Source organism: Dendrobium catenatum, unplaced genomic scaffold (genome assembly GCF_001605985.2).
Source record: "Dendrobium catenatum unplaced genomic scaffold, ASM160598v2 fragScaff_scaffold_864, whole genome shotgun sequence".
Classification (NCBI taxonomy): Eukaryota; Viridiplantae; Streptophyta; class Magnoliopsida; order Asparagales; family Orchidaceae; genus Dendrobium; species Dendrobium catenatum.
In genome coordinates this window covers 62,628-77,476 of record NW_021319326.1, presented here as the reverse complement: position 1 = coordinate 77,476, position 14,849 = coordinate 62,628, and the positions used below count along the sequence as shown (strand labels likewise).

Below are 14,849 nucleotides of genomic sequence, written 5' to 3'. Positions count from 1 at the left end.
GGTATTTGCATGGTTCTGGTCTTCACAGAGCGGTATTTCTCGTTTTTGCAAAGTAATACTGAGAAAATTGCGAACATAGCATTCCCGGGTTTCGCTCCGGGTCATGTCGTCGGGCCGCGCGGTAAAGAGTAAGAGCACGTGGCGACATGTTATTGGCGGCCGAATGTAGCTCTATGTCTGGTCAGAGGACGTAATAATTGTTTTAACAATATTGAAGTTGTTGACAAAGAAGATTTTAATAAAAACTTAAATGAGGATGATGATTTTTAGAATATTCAAATTCTGGATAAAGTTCCGAATGATTTGTCTTCAATATATATTTACTAGGGTATTTCAGATGGTTTGATTGCTGTTCAAGCTATCCAAATTCTTGAATATGTTCAAATTTCAAAAGTTGAATTCAAAAAGGCACAAATTCTAGAAGGAAAAGAGGATGCTGTTTCTTTTGCAGATTTAGAAACTGTTGCTGAACCGAAAGTTGTTTCTCCTTCAGTTAATGCCATGAAAACTGATGGAATTGAAGTACCTTTAGATGAAATGGGAGGATTAAGTGGAGCTATTCCTTCTATTGTACCATAATTTGGTTCTCCTTCATCTGAGGTTAATTTAAATTTTAAAAAGGCTATGATAGTGAAGGAAAAAATGGCAACTAATAAGGAAGGTTATTCTTCTGATTCTAAACATAAACTTTTTAAAGAACTTCAATCATTGGGATTGTTGGAAGATTTACCTAGAAGAAGGATGACATATCTCAGATTAAAAAATTTTAAGGGGGGCTCTTCCCCTTTAGCTCATTGATATACTTTCTTGTTCTTCCGTTGAAAGCAGCATAATGGAATTACTTTTAAGATACTTGATGATGGAGCTTCTGATAAAAAAGCATCTCAGATTACTAGCTATGAGTTACGTCCTCAGAATTTGGAAGTGGCATATATCTTTTTTAGTGGTTGAGATATATTGTCCTATAGTTATATTGGATGGCATTAGTTTAATTCTAAGAAACCTATTGGAAGTATTCTTTGGTGTTTCTCGGATGATGGATAATACTTGTAATTACTTTCTAGTTTTTTTGTTTAGTTTCTTTATTTTATTTTAGCTTTATATTTGTTTTCTAAATTTATTCTTATTACTTATGGGATCAGTACTAGGTCTTATTTTTTAATCGGTTGGGAACTCTGGGATGCTAACCAACCTTTAGGTTATTTAATATTTGGTATCTCCTCCACCACAAGAGTTTTAAAATAGGAAATAGTGGGTCTCATTTAAATTATGATAAGTTTATTTTAACAAATATGCTTTCAATAAGGTTCCTTTCCCTTTTGGATCAAGGAACCCTTAGTTTTTATTTTGTTTCTAGTTTGTATTAGGGATTTCTTTCTTTCTTTTAATGCAAATCACATTTCTTCAACAAAAAAAAAAGGATAGTTATTAACGAGTCAAAGGAGGAAAAGTAGGAGGTGTTGAATTTTGAGAAGCTTAGAGGCAACATCAATCTACCATATATTGGACTTTATATTTTAGGAGAGAATTTTTATACCTGAGTTGGAGTTTTAATAAAAACTTGGGATTATATTTCCAAATAGTGAGGACTTAAGATTTGAAAATCTATCTCAAAACCTAAATCTAAATTGGTACTATAAAGTAGTGACTCAAGCTTATCTATTGAAATACAAATCTAAACTTACCTAGGTCTGGATTAGAGAGCCAGCTAACAACCTAAGCGCTTTAAAACCATATGTCTGATCTCTTAATGAATGATGAGTAGGAATATTATTTATATTTTTTAAGGAATTAGGGGCTAATATCTAAGATAATTCGTTATTGGCCCCTCAACTTATGTGGGTGAATGATGCTTTAGAGTAGAATGCAATTAAGATTTTAGACTCTTTTAATTTATATCTAATGCAATGCATGCTAATTAACTCGAATGCAAAAAATGAATATGAAGCAGTTTAAAAATTAGGCTTAAAAATATATTTTCTCTAGAGATTGCATAACATTCCCTTGCAAAACTGCACCTTAATAGGCCAGGTGGTTTGTTAGAACCTATAGGTGGAGAGGTGCCTAACAAGGAAGAGAAAATAATAATATGCATATATGGCGACTCTTGCAATCATGAGCTTACTTCTTAGATTGTTAAAGTTTCTATGTGAGCCAACAAAATTTAGTAGAGTTTTAAGTATAAAAATTTTATTCGTACCCTCACAAAAAAACTTCAATCATATCCAAGCTAAAATAAAATATGACATACAAAAAACTAAAAAAAATAAGCAATTCTACTATGTAAATAATGTAAACAATAAAATTAAATTATCCAAAATATAATGTCCAAATTTTATATTAAAATTTCCATTTATTTATAATCAAGAATTTGCTGAAAGGCAAAGTGGCCGGGTATCAGTGATAATAAATCTAGATTTTAATCATAAGACCGATGTAAGTGATTTAGAAATATTATATATCTTCTTTTCTTCACTTCTTCATCTTCTCTCCTTAGCCTTCTTTCCTTCTGCGAGCTCCTTAAATTTGTTAGGTTTGGATATCCAAATAAAAAGAAACTCTTCCTTGAAGGGTTATTTTCTTTTTTCCTTTGGATGTTAAAGTCATTCTAACTTAGCTTTCCAAATAGAATATAACATTTTCCTAAGGGTTGTTCTTTTCTTTTTGGAATTCAAGGTGGATGTGATATCCCACTTTCAAGTCACTTTCACATTACAACTCTTTTTCAAACACATTTACATTATATCTCGGATAAAAAAGAAAATCTAGGGCAACTGCAAGGTTATCCTAAATAATTATAACAAAATCATCCCAAGTAGTTATATATTTTCATTTAAATTAAATTCACTAGTCACACTTGGCCATGCTCTTTAATTTTAAAGGGGGCTTAATATTTTGTACATGCTTGAAATTTATGTTAATTTAAATATTTAATCTACCCCTTTTAGTTTAGCCCTACACAAACATGATCACCTACACAAAATTTTGTGAGCAACCAGATCATTCCAAACCTAGGGGTAATCTATTACCCTTCACATTAATTTTTAGATTATAGGGCAAGTAAATAAATAAACACATCAATCATTATAACTAACATGCAGTGAAAACTATGAGAAAGCCCATCACACAACAACAAGAAAGTAAACAATGATAAATAATCTCATCATAATGCAAATTGTATCATAATATCTATATACATATTGATAAAACTTATAAATAATTCTGATTAATAATCCCATGATATAATTTTTTCCCTCTTTTATTTATACTTACCAATGAAAATAATACTGAAAAAAAAAAGGAATCTACAATGAAGCACGTAACTCACCTTATAATTGCTTGTTTTTAAGGACTTTGTGTTTAAGAAGATATCCGACATGAAAAGGACTTTGGTTCCTTACCTAATCCACAAGGATTCAGTTAAAAGATTTATGTGATCCTTTGCTTCTATGAAAACTTTCCTTTAAATTACTATAAAACACATGAAGTGCTATAGTCGTTTGTTTAATTAATTTTATTAAATATTAAATTAATTAATTAATACACAGCTTACCTTGGCCTATTGGTTGAGAGTTTAGGCTTCCAACGAAAAAGTATTGGGTTTGAATCTTTTTGTATGTCCGACCATTGCAACAACATCAATATCAAGCTTTTATCCCACTACTTGGGGAATGAATCTTTTTCTCGATTGTGTTATATTAAGAGTCAAATTCTCATTTAAATCTAATAAAGAAATGTCATATCTAGTATTTTCTAACCAAATCAATTTAGGTCTACCTTTACCTTTCTTAGAATAGGCCATTTTCTTTTTTCAAATTTTTTAGGCAAAATCTAATACATCTACTCTCATAATCTAGTCATCAGAAGTTTGACGTTTTATGTAACCAAACTATCTAAGGCGACTCTCTCTAATCTTATTTGTCACTGGAGTTATTCCAACATTTTCACATATATACTAGTTTTACATTCTGTCTCTAATGGTGAAGCCACTCATCTATGATCCACCTAAGCATGCTTCTTCATATTTACAACACTTAATTTTAAGCTTCTCTTTTAATGACCAACATTCTACACCATAAAGCAATGCTTGTCTTACCACCATCTTATAGAATTTTTGCTTAATTTTGAGGGTTACCTTTCTATCACACAACATACTTCCACTTAAACCGTCTAATTCAAATTCTACTAATAATACCCCAATCTATTTCACCATCACTTTGAACAATAGACCTAAGATATCTAAAATATGTGCTATTTTTAATGACTTAAGCTACTAAAATTACACTATATGTATTCCATTTTAGATCTACTCAAATGAAAATCTTTAGACTCTAAGGTTGGCATACATAATTTAAGTTTTCCTTCAACTCGCTCTATGGTCTTATCAATAAGAATAATATTATCAGCAAAAAACATACACCAAGTTACATCCTCTTACAAATGTCTAGTAAGAGCATCCATGACTAAAGTAAAAAGATACCGGATTAAAACTGATCCTTGATGTAATCCGACTAATATTGTAAAATACTGGGTGAAAGCACCTTATGTTTGAGCACAAGTAACAATTCCTACATAGATATCTTTACTTTCTTGAATATAAGCATTATTAACACCTTTCTTTTCTAGAGCATTTCTCTTGGAACTTTATCATGTGCTTTCTCTAAATTAACATAATATCATATGTAGATCCTCTTTATTTTCTCTATACTTCTTCATCAAACATCTCAATAAATATACAACTTCCATAGTAGACCTACAAGGCATGAATCCAAATTGATTTTGAGAAATATTAGTATAACGTCGCAATCTATACTTTCTAACTCTCTTCCATAGTTTTAATATATGGAACATTAACTTAGTTCCTCTATAATTTGCACACTCTTATGCGTCACCTTTATTCTTAAAAAAAATAGTAACCAACACACTCCTCCACTCATTTGACATCTTTTTAGCCTTCAAAATAATATTAAAAAGTTTCATATGCCAAGAAATTCTTTCATCACTTACACATTTCCACAACACTATTGGAATATCATCAATTAAGTCCAATAACTTTTTCACACTTTAATTAGAAATAAATTATTTAATAATATTTTTGATAAATTTTTTGTTTCAAATCTTTTTATAAAAATATTAGTTAATAAGTACATTTATTTATTTGTTAACAAGTGCATTTATAAAGCTGATTACGAAAATTAGGGCTTGTTTGGGACAGCTGCAGTGATGTGAAGTTGTTATAAGGAAAACAACTTAGCTATTCTGATTTTAAAAATCAAATTTTCAACATAAAAATTTTTGAAAAATTGTGAGAAAATAGCAATAAAGCAATATTCAAATGAAATTGTGATTGTCGTTTGAAAAATAAAGCAGCAAAAAAATAACCCCAAACCAAACAGACCCTAAGAATATGGCTAATTGCTGCAATGAAAAGCTTTTGAACTCCTAACGGTTATTGCATGCATAAGTTTATAATGGCAGGATTATTCTATTCTACTCTTAAATGTTTTATTTCAGCAATGAAAAGCTTCATGGAAGCTTTGGCTAGCTTTCCTTGGCCAGGCCAAGTGTTCTTTGGCGTTAGACATCAAATTCTTCTGCCTTTTTCCTGCCATGGATAGCTCCATCACTAGATTTCAAGAGGATGTGTGGAGGTTCAATTAGCTTTCAACTTCTAAGATATCCTTTTATATCAAATACTGTTTTCATCGTGTCCCAAAAATATATAATATTTTATATATTGTTGGAGTAGTTATATTTCTAAATGTTGGGATAGAAATCAAATTTTAAGCAATAAAATAAATAAAAAAGAGAACATAAAGATCACCTACACAGGGCACAAATCTAAAGGTTTCAATGAGATCTAACTATATTTATGATTGCATAGAGATTAAATGTTCTAATAAGATTCAAACAATGGGTACATTAATATTTGTTTTATGGCATAATCTGAGATACTGCTTGATACAATTTTGTCTATCACTAATTAAGGCTTGGTTTGAGACGGCTTTCTTATTCCTTCTTAAGCAATAAGAAAACAATAAGAAAGCAGTCTCAAATGAAGCCTAAGATGGACGAAATTATTCTGTGCAGAGTTCGAACGAGAAGTTCCCGTATGGACTATGAATTTATATAGTGTGTACAATTTGATTTTTTTGTACAGATACTGTGTACACTCACAGTTTGGACGGGAACTTCCCATCCAAACTCCGCACATAATAATTCCTCCTAAGATTGGAGCATGATTTTCTACTATGAGGATGAAAGGTGGATATGGAGAAGAAGATGTTGCAACTTCTATTCTCTTCCATTCTTTATTATAGGATTTAAAATGAGGGCTCTCCTTACTATGATCAAAAGCTTCTCTTCTAAAAACTTGAAAAACTCTTCCTCGCAATTAGTAGCCTCTCTATATTCACTCTTCTTTATATTTGACTGTGATTGTAGGAATCGTCATTCTTAACTTTATTTATAATGATATCATGAAATAATTTTGAAGATATAAAATTTGTTATAAGATCTAACAAGATAATATAAGATCTCTTAAATCCACTAATTAAAGATCTCCTAAAACTTTTAAAGGTTAATAAATAATTAGCTCAAGATTTTTATATTAATTTATGATATCTAAAATATTACCGTAGTCCACGAAGATGAATTAGTCAAAGATTTGCACTTAAAGAAGATATTTCATCAAATATTATGAATATTTTGTTCTAAGAAATTTAGATCCATAATTCTAACTATCTCCGATTTAGGTTTCGTTTGGGATGGCTTTCTTACTACTTCTTAAAGCAGATTTTTAGTAAAAAATTTTAATTTTTGTAATAAAATATACTTTAAGAAACAAATAAAAAAGCCGTCTCTCACGAAGCCTTAGACACAATTTTTGATGTATTGATTAGTGTTCATATTTGAATGTTTTTTCTATATGAAACCTCTTCTCATTAGTCATGGAAGTTAACAAATTGTAGATAGTGCAATAATCTTCTATGTTCATGAAATCCAATATATATATATATATATATATACACAAACACTAAGCATGCGCCACCCTAAAATGGCATTGAATGCCAATTATGCTTGGAACCCCACAAAGTTCTCTTTTGGGTATTGAATTATCTCCCTTATAAGAGTGACACCCCTTCTTCATTCTTCGCTCACAATTAAAGATGATAAGATCACCTTATAGTACCTAAAATTTCAAAACATCTGAATTCATTTAACTCACTAGGTGTCAAAAAATAATTTTGATTGGTCTGCCCATTTCAATAAGGACACATAAATCATTATTGTTCTCCATCAACTAGATGATTATGGTAACTGATATATCCTTAAAAAAAATCATCTTGATTGGGCACGAATCTCGAGGCAAAATCAAGTTGGAAAATTCAAAAATTAAATCCGGGATCACCTGAACTCTGATTTCAACAAACTTACAGTCAAATTGAGCGTCTTGGAAATACAAACCCAACGACACCAAATTCGACTAAATCCGAGCCCAAATGAGTCCAAATCAAGGATCCGAAGCACTGTTGGAAAGTTCGAACCACAATTTGAGTCACCAAACAGCTTCCAAACATAAAGTGCTTATAGTCGAATCGAGCGACTCAACGAGACGAATCAAACGAGCCCAAGATCGCCAAATTTTGACATCATTAAGACCTTCAAATGTCCGACGAATAGTACACGATCAAGGGATTCAATATCGATCGTCCATCCAACCACTCCCTATTTACCCCTGATCTCTCACCTATTTACAGCCTATGCCAGTCCATAATATCTATAAATAGACCCATCATTTCTCTTGATAGGGGACCAAAGCAAGAAGAGAAGAGAAGAAGAGAAGAGAAGAGAAGAAGAATAGAAGAAGAATAGAAGGATAAGAGGAAAGAACACCTCGACCACCGTCAAAGTTCTGCCCGACGCCCAAGTGACGTTGTAATTCTGCTCGACATTGAAATTTTGCTCGTCATCGGAATTTTGCCTAAGCAACCGGAATTCTTCCTAAGTGACACCGGAATTCTGCCCGACGTCCAAGTGACGTCGAAAATTCGCCCGATTTCCAAGTGACGCCGAAATTCTAAGTGACTCTAAATTCAACTCGGATACATAACTTGTGTGTAACTGGACTTCAATCTGGGAGTAAATCATTATAATCTGATCTTCATAAATTCTAAGGACAAGCCAATCTGTTGTATCTCAAGCAAACACTATTGAAACTTTTTCAACTGAGTGTGGCCCCGTGATTTTTTCCCTTTCCCGGGTTTTCCACGTAAAAATCTGGGTGCCTTTATTTCTCTCATGTTTGTGTGCTAGATATCCACACAATGCTGAGACGTGAATTTTCTAACTCTATCACCATGTATATTCTAGCCCGCAATATTAACATTAAAGACATTTGAAGTGGAAGGGAGGTTGATATTTGTGAAACAGATACTATTACATTCGTGATGTAATTGCATGAAAGGAGATCAACATAATTTATATTCCAATTGAGAAGAAGAGATATCGATGTGTTCGACACGTGTGTGGGACCCAAGTTTTAATAGGAACTGAATTCATGATAATCTCTTATGAATATTGATATATCTTTATGATATAAATAAAAATAACTTTTGACTTTTTTTATATAATTATTTGAATATTATATTTTTAGCTCATAATTTTTTTTTAAAAATTAGTCATCTTACACCGACAATCCCCTTATTGCTTCAATAACAAGAAACATGAAATAAAATGTATAACCTTAATGAAGATGAGGCTTTGAATGAGTTGGTATGACCTATATTTACTACTTCATGAAACTTGTTAGAGCCAATAGCGAACTCTTATTAGGTCATAGTAAAAGAAACTAAGTTGAGATGTTCAAGATATGTGACTATGAGGTGTATGAATTAGGATTCAAATGATATTATAGTGAGACTAACGCCACCATAACGAACAATTGATACCACATATGCTATTGTTGACCAAAGTCAGAAGAGTGGATGATTGAATTCTTATTCCATCATAATTTCAGCACTAATGAACATTTAATGATTACTCATTAGCCTTTTGACATCTAAGACCATAGTTATGTGGCATTATGCATACCTAGAAAAGCAATCGAGTCTAAGACTTCGGCTTCGTTTGGGACGGCTTTCTTTCTGCTTCATAAAGCAGCTTCCTAGTACAAAAATTAAAATTTTTGTACTAGGAAGCTGCTTTATGAAGCAGAAAGAAAGCCGTCCCAAACGAAGCCTTCATTGGGGATGACTTTTTTACTGTTTTCTAAAGCAACTTTTTAGTGCAAAAAATTATTGAACGAGAAATTTTTATACTAGAAAACTATTTTAGAAAACATAAAAAAAACTGTCCCAAACGAAGCCTAAGTTGATTGATATAAGAAGTAAAGAAAAAAAAAAAAGGTGCTAGATACACCTTCGTTGTATGACTCGTAGATTGTATGATCATCTAGCGAAGTATGTTCTACGATGTTCTTTGAACAATATACAATTTGATAGTGTAGCTAGTATATGAGTTCCTCGTTATTCTGTTCTCATTTTTTGCATACTTAACTCCCTAATAGGGGCGGAATCAACCTCTCTATCAAGAATGGGCAAAAAATGATAAAAGCTTTTGCCAACATTAACAGGAGCTACAGACTACATGTAACACTTTGTTTTTATTTGAGACAACTTTCTTAGCACTTTTTATAATTTTTTAGTTAAAAAATATTAAAATCAGCAAAAAAATAATAGTCAAAAACTATCCTGAACAAAGAGTTAATCCTAATCAAACCATTGACTTCGATGCCACTTCTGAAGAGGGAGAAACATTAATGACCCAAATTGAGTGCAAGATGTTGACGGATGGTCATCCATCAATCTAAATGTTTTCGTCAATGATGAGAATCGCTACAGGAATATTAGCTTTACTCTGATTTCACTCCCAGTAAGAAACTACTTTGCATTCTCAATATACTTTACGTCATTTACTTCCTAGGCTTTGCCCATAAGCTAGCTCAAACGGTTAGTCTTAACTTCAACACTCCCAAACAGCCAAGGATGAAGAGAGCAGACCAAAGAGAAATCCTTGCACTCTAAACAAAAACAAAGGAGATGAAGAGAGATGGCATATATCTAAGAGATTCAAAAAGTTATGTGATTCAGATCACATAAACAGAAGATGAAGAAGCTTCTTTCTGCAACTACAATATTAGGCTTCATGTTCTGAACAATTGGAGATAAGAGACATCTATATACCAACGAGGAATTCTAAACAATTCCGAATGATCCGAACACCACACATAATAATCTATCAGATTAAAGACCATTAGTATTGTTAAAAGTGACTTGTCTCTGAAACCTTCGCAATTGTAAACATTAATCTGCAATCCCTACAAGTGGGTGGAAATCTGAATATGACTGCCAAGTGATCAAAAGCAGACCATTACTCACCATATGGCATATAATTCCAGGCCACAAGAGCTGGAATAAGCCACTCACTGAGACATCTTTCAGGACCACAGATAGAACACCTTTGGCCTTTGGAAGACAGCAATGCACACTTTAATGGACATAACCACACAATCAAAAGAATACAGCATCAATGGTGAAATCCCGAGCTGGACCAGACCAGTGAATTATTCGAGGCGATATGAACTTATTTTGGCAAGCAAAAATTGTCTTGTTACTAGTCAAGTTGGAAGGTCAATATAAAAGAAAACATTCATTTGACATAGCTTGAACCAAGGCTTATTGCCATAAATGCTAATAGCATAGAAAGTCAGCTGATTATAAAACTGAAATTTCTCAAATTCCATAAAAAAGAACCATAGTACATCCAAACAGTAACATCACACATACTTAACCATTCTACTAATGTCATTCAAAATTCTCAACTGCCAAAGTTTTCTAATAGTATCAATCACAATTCATCAAACTTCTTTGGAAAAATTCAGATTTTCCGATGAAAAATTTGTTGCAAACTCGCATAAACTATGATAATGTGCCTTTCACCAATCATAAAAATTTGCCTTCATTAACATTCTCAAGCCTAGTAGCTTTTTTAACATTCAAATACAATAGAAATCTTAAGAAGACATCTTTGCTAAATTGATTATGATAATACAAAGTTTCCTATAAAGAGAAACACAAAAAAGAAAATGCCCTCAACAATAAGGATATATTACAATGATAACTATTATAGATTCCTACTATAAATATTTAGTATAAGTGATAGTTTAGATATGATAATAAAGGCAACCTAATAGCAAGAAGCAAATAATTATTGCCTAATATAAAATGCATTTGCAAAATTTATAATAAAAACTAAACCAGACATTCAAAAATTGTCAAATACCTTTCTACTGGAGAATCAATCAGTCTAGAAACGCATCAGAATCAGTAGATTAGATGACCACATGGTAAGATGAAGCCAATTAGGATACAAGAAAAAGGTTTTTCACCACAGAAGTTTCACTTTTTTAGAATCTAACATGCCTTGAAAGATTATATAATTACCCTACTCTGCAACATCTAGTAGGAAATCCAACAAGGAGACAGCAGTAGAATACAGTTTAACACCTCCAAGCCGACACAGAAGCTAGCTCCCCTCGTTGCCAATACAGGTAAAGTGCAGCCTGGCGCTTCTCAACATGGAACCCCCTAACCTGAACCCTTTTCAAGAGGCATTCAGCCTGAGCCTCTGTGAAGTTGCTGAATTGAAATGGAACAAACCCAGCTGAGGCAAAAAGAGTTCGCCATGGCAGCATCTTCTCAGCAGTACAGTGGCGCCCAATCACACAATTCTCAATCCTAGGTTGCAGAACAAACCTCTCTATCTTATTAGTTAGATCCTGGTCAGTACCTGCCGCATCAAAGGAGTCCAGGAGAACTATGCAGGACTGCAATGCATGACGTAAGTAATGGGAGAAGAGCAAGTCGCCCCGATCACATCCTTGATCCATGGAAATGACAATCTTGGGCAGCAGCTGCTTGACGAGGCGAAGAAGAGTTGGAAAAGAAGGGCCTTGCCAAACTCCAACAGGGAGGTTCACAGCAATGGCCTCATTGCTACCGGCAGACAGAACAAGGATCTCAGCAGGGTCGAAGGATTCAATGCTTGCTATGTTAATTTCAAAGGGGATGTTGAGGTCTGCTGCAAAATGTGAAAGGTTTTCCTTGGTGAGATGGAGCTCAAGGGGGTGGAAGGCATAAGGGGAGACAAAGGCGGTAATTTTGAGCATGGAAAGGGCTGATGATGATGACCGACGGTGTGCCAGTTCCTGCATGAAGGAGGACCACTGCCCCCCAACACCAATGTCAAAGTCGATTATGTGAATGCAATCTGCTGCACCAATCTCTTCAAGGAGAGCTTGTGTGGCAGTAAAGTTGGTGAATTGCAGGATTGGGGAGACCTCTGAGAAGGCCTTGTAAGCGCTGAGCTTGAGAACAACATCCAATGGAGAAGCCAATGGAGAAGTGAATGGAGTTCGATGGTGGTGAGGAGGGGAGGAGGTCGCAGCCTGCGGATTAGCGGAATTGACAAGGAGTTGCAAAGCCTCCTTGAAGTAAAAGGCCGAGCGGAGGAAGGGCTCCCCAATTGCGGAGGGGAGCTGGTGATTGAGCCGCGCCAATATCCCATGCGCGCCGACCAAGTTTCCAGCTTCAACTAGCTCTGCCGTCTTCAAGAGCTGATCGACTAGAACCTGCTGCTGCTGATGTTGGATAGCAATGGCCTCGTCCCCAGCCGATAGAGACTTGGGCTTCAAAGGCCGATGCTGAAGATGGTAAGGAACAGGGTGGAGCTGATGAAAGTTCAAGCTTTGGTTGGGCTGCGGCCGGAGGAAGATCTCAGATCTGGCGCCGGGATGAGGAGTGGAAACGAGGTTCTCCATCGAGGAGGAGAAAGATGGAAGTGGTACGAAGAAGGCTGGGTTTGCTGGAACCTGTGTTTGTTGGAACTGGTTAAGGAGGAAGTTTGAGCCAAAGAACTGGGGTTTTTCTTCCGTTGTTTCCTGGAAGAACATTGCCTGAGGTAAGGAAAGGGGCAGCGAGGCCGTGAAAATGGGATTTTTTTCACCGGGAGCAGAATCCAGTTGTGGCGGCGGTGGATGGCTGCTAATGGCGGAGGCTGAAGCATTGGGTTCAAATCCAAAGCCAGGATCGATGAGCCCGAAGCCAACGCCATGGCTTCCGGAGTCAATTTCTGCCATGGAAGTTGGAGAAGAGAGCATCAGATGCTGTTGCTTCGCTGGGTCGTCTATGTCTCCCATGATCCAGTGAAGAAAAGTCTGTTCCTGTCCAGGGGAAGCAGCGGATTCAGAGAGCATGTTATCCCAATCCACCTCCAGTGACGCCGGAACAGGGTGGAGCTCGGGTGCCCACTCCTCTTTTCTCCCGCCTTCTTCGCCGGCGGTGTTGGTCCATTTGAAGGTGGGTTTTCCGGAAACAGCCGCCACGCCGGCGGTGTCAGTGAAGCGCGCGGCCCCGCCACCGAGGGGAGAAGACAGGGTGGACGTGGAGGTTGGAGGACTCGGGCTTCTCTGATCCAGAACCGATCTCGGCTCCAAGATGACACCTTTCTTCCTATTCTGAACGCTGCTGCTCCAAAAGACGCCGGTTTTTTCTTCCACTCCGGTTCCTCTCGCTTGAGATTCTAATACTAGCACCGTCCCCTTCCTCTGGTAGTTAAAGGGCAACCCCCTCATCTAATAATACCGCCTCCGCATACAACAGATGAGCAATATCCCAGTCTTCTCACTCACTCTCTCTCTCCCCGTCTAGATCAAACATGCACCATTTCCCTTTTTTTGAATCTGAGACAAATCCGGGAGGAAGTGGATTGGGTTGCAAGCGAACTTCAAAGCTTTTCTTCTCCAAAGAAGAACAAGCAGAAGACTTTCTTCATCTGGTTCTCACGCTCGTTTCCCTCCCACAATAAATTGCTACTCTTCATCTTCCCTGCTCTTCCTTTCTCCCCGTTTCTTTCCTTTTTTTTTTTCTGTTTTTTTTGCTATCACTCTCGTGAATGGTAGAGACTGGAGAAGGCACAGTACTGGGTACTCTGTCCCCTTCTTTCTCTCTCCTCCCCTTCTTCTCTATTTCCTCTGGCGTACAATATACAAAAGTCCAATAGCGTTATTCACCTTCCTCTCTCTCTGGTCCCTATCATCCTGCAGTTCTCATTATCTCTCTCTATGTTTTCATTTCATATATCGGCCGGCCCCTGTGAGGCCACGGGCCTCTGACCTACAAACTAGCCTAGAGAAGCTAACATTATTTTATTAATATTTAATTTTAATTTGCCTCACATTCATATTAATTTTAATTTACCGCCAAATTTATTATTATTAATCTTTCTCATATTAATTCATTTGTCATCTATGTTCATGGCTTGCATATTGTCATTATTGTGGTAATTATAAAATTTAATTGAATATATATATATTATATATATATATATATATATATATATATATATATATATATAATTTAAGATGATTATTTACCAAAATTTGGGTGATGTTTATCTTATTAATGATATGTGCTTATTTGGAGTAACTAATAATGCTATGATTATTGGAGAATTTTGTCTATATATAAAACTAATAAAGTGTTAAGAATCATAAAATCAATGTTTAGTAAATAATTTTCTTTTAAAAGAAATTAGAGGATAGCCCTTTGGTCAAATTTAAAAAAATTAAATAAAAATTAAAACTCCTTGTATTTATGAAGATATATAGTCAATAATTTATGTTTACTATACGTTTTAATAGAGGAGGGTCATAATCATCATATGAGTTTATCTGATTCACAAAGAATGATATTACCTAAACATTCATGTATTAGATGGTTAAAAATTAA

At 35.0% G+C, this 14,849-nt stretch overlaps 1 protein-coding gene across 1 annotated transcript; it reads right to left on the bottom strand.

Moving 5' to 3' along the window:
• Window positions 1-11,324: 11,324 nt before the first annotated feature.
• Window positions 11,325-14,147, bottom strand: LOC110096346 (scarecrow-like protein 6). Its single transcript, XM_020822246.2, has one exon. The coding sequence runs from the start codon at window positions 13,691-13,693 to the stop codon at window positions 11,561-11,563; it is 2,133 nt and encodes a 710-aa protein (XP_020677905.1). The 5' UTR covers window positions 13,694-14,147; the 3' UTR covers window positions 11,325-11,560.
• Between the last annotated feature and the right edge of the window lie 702 nt (window positions 14,148-14,849).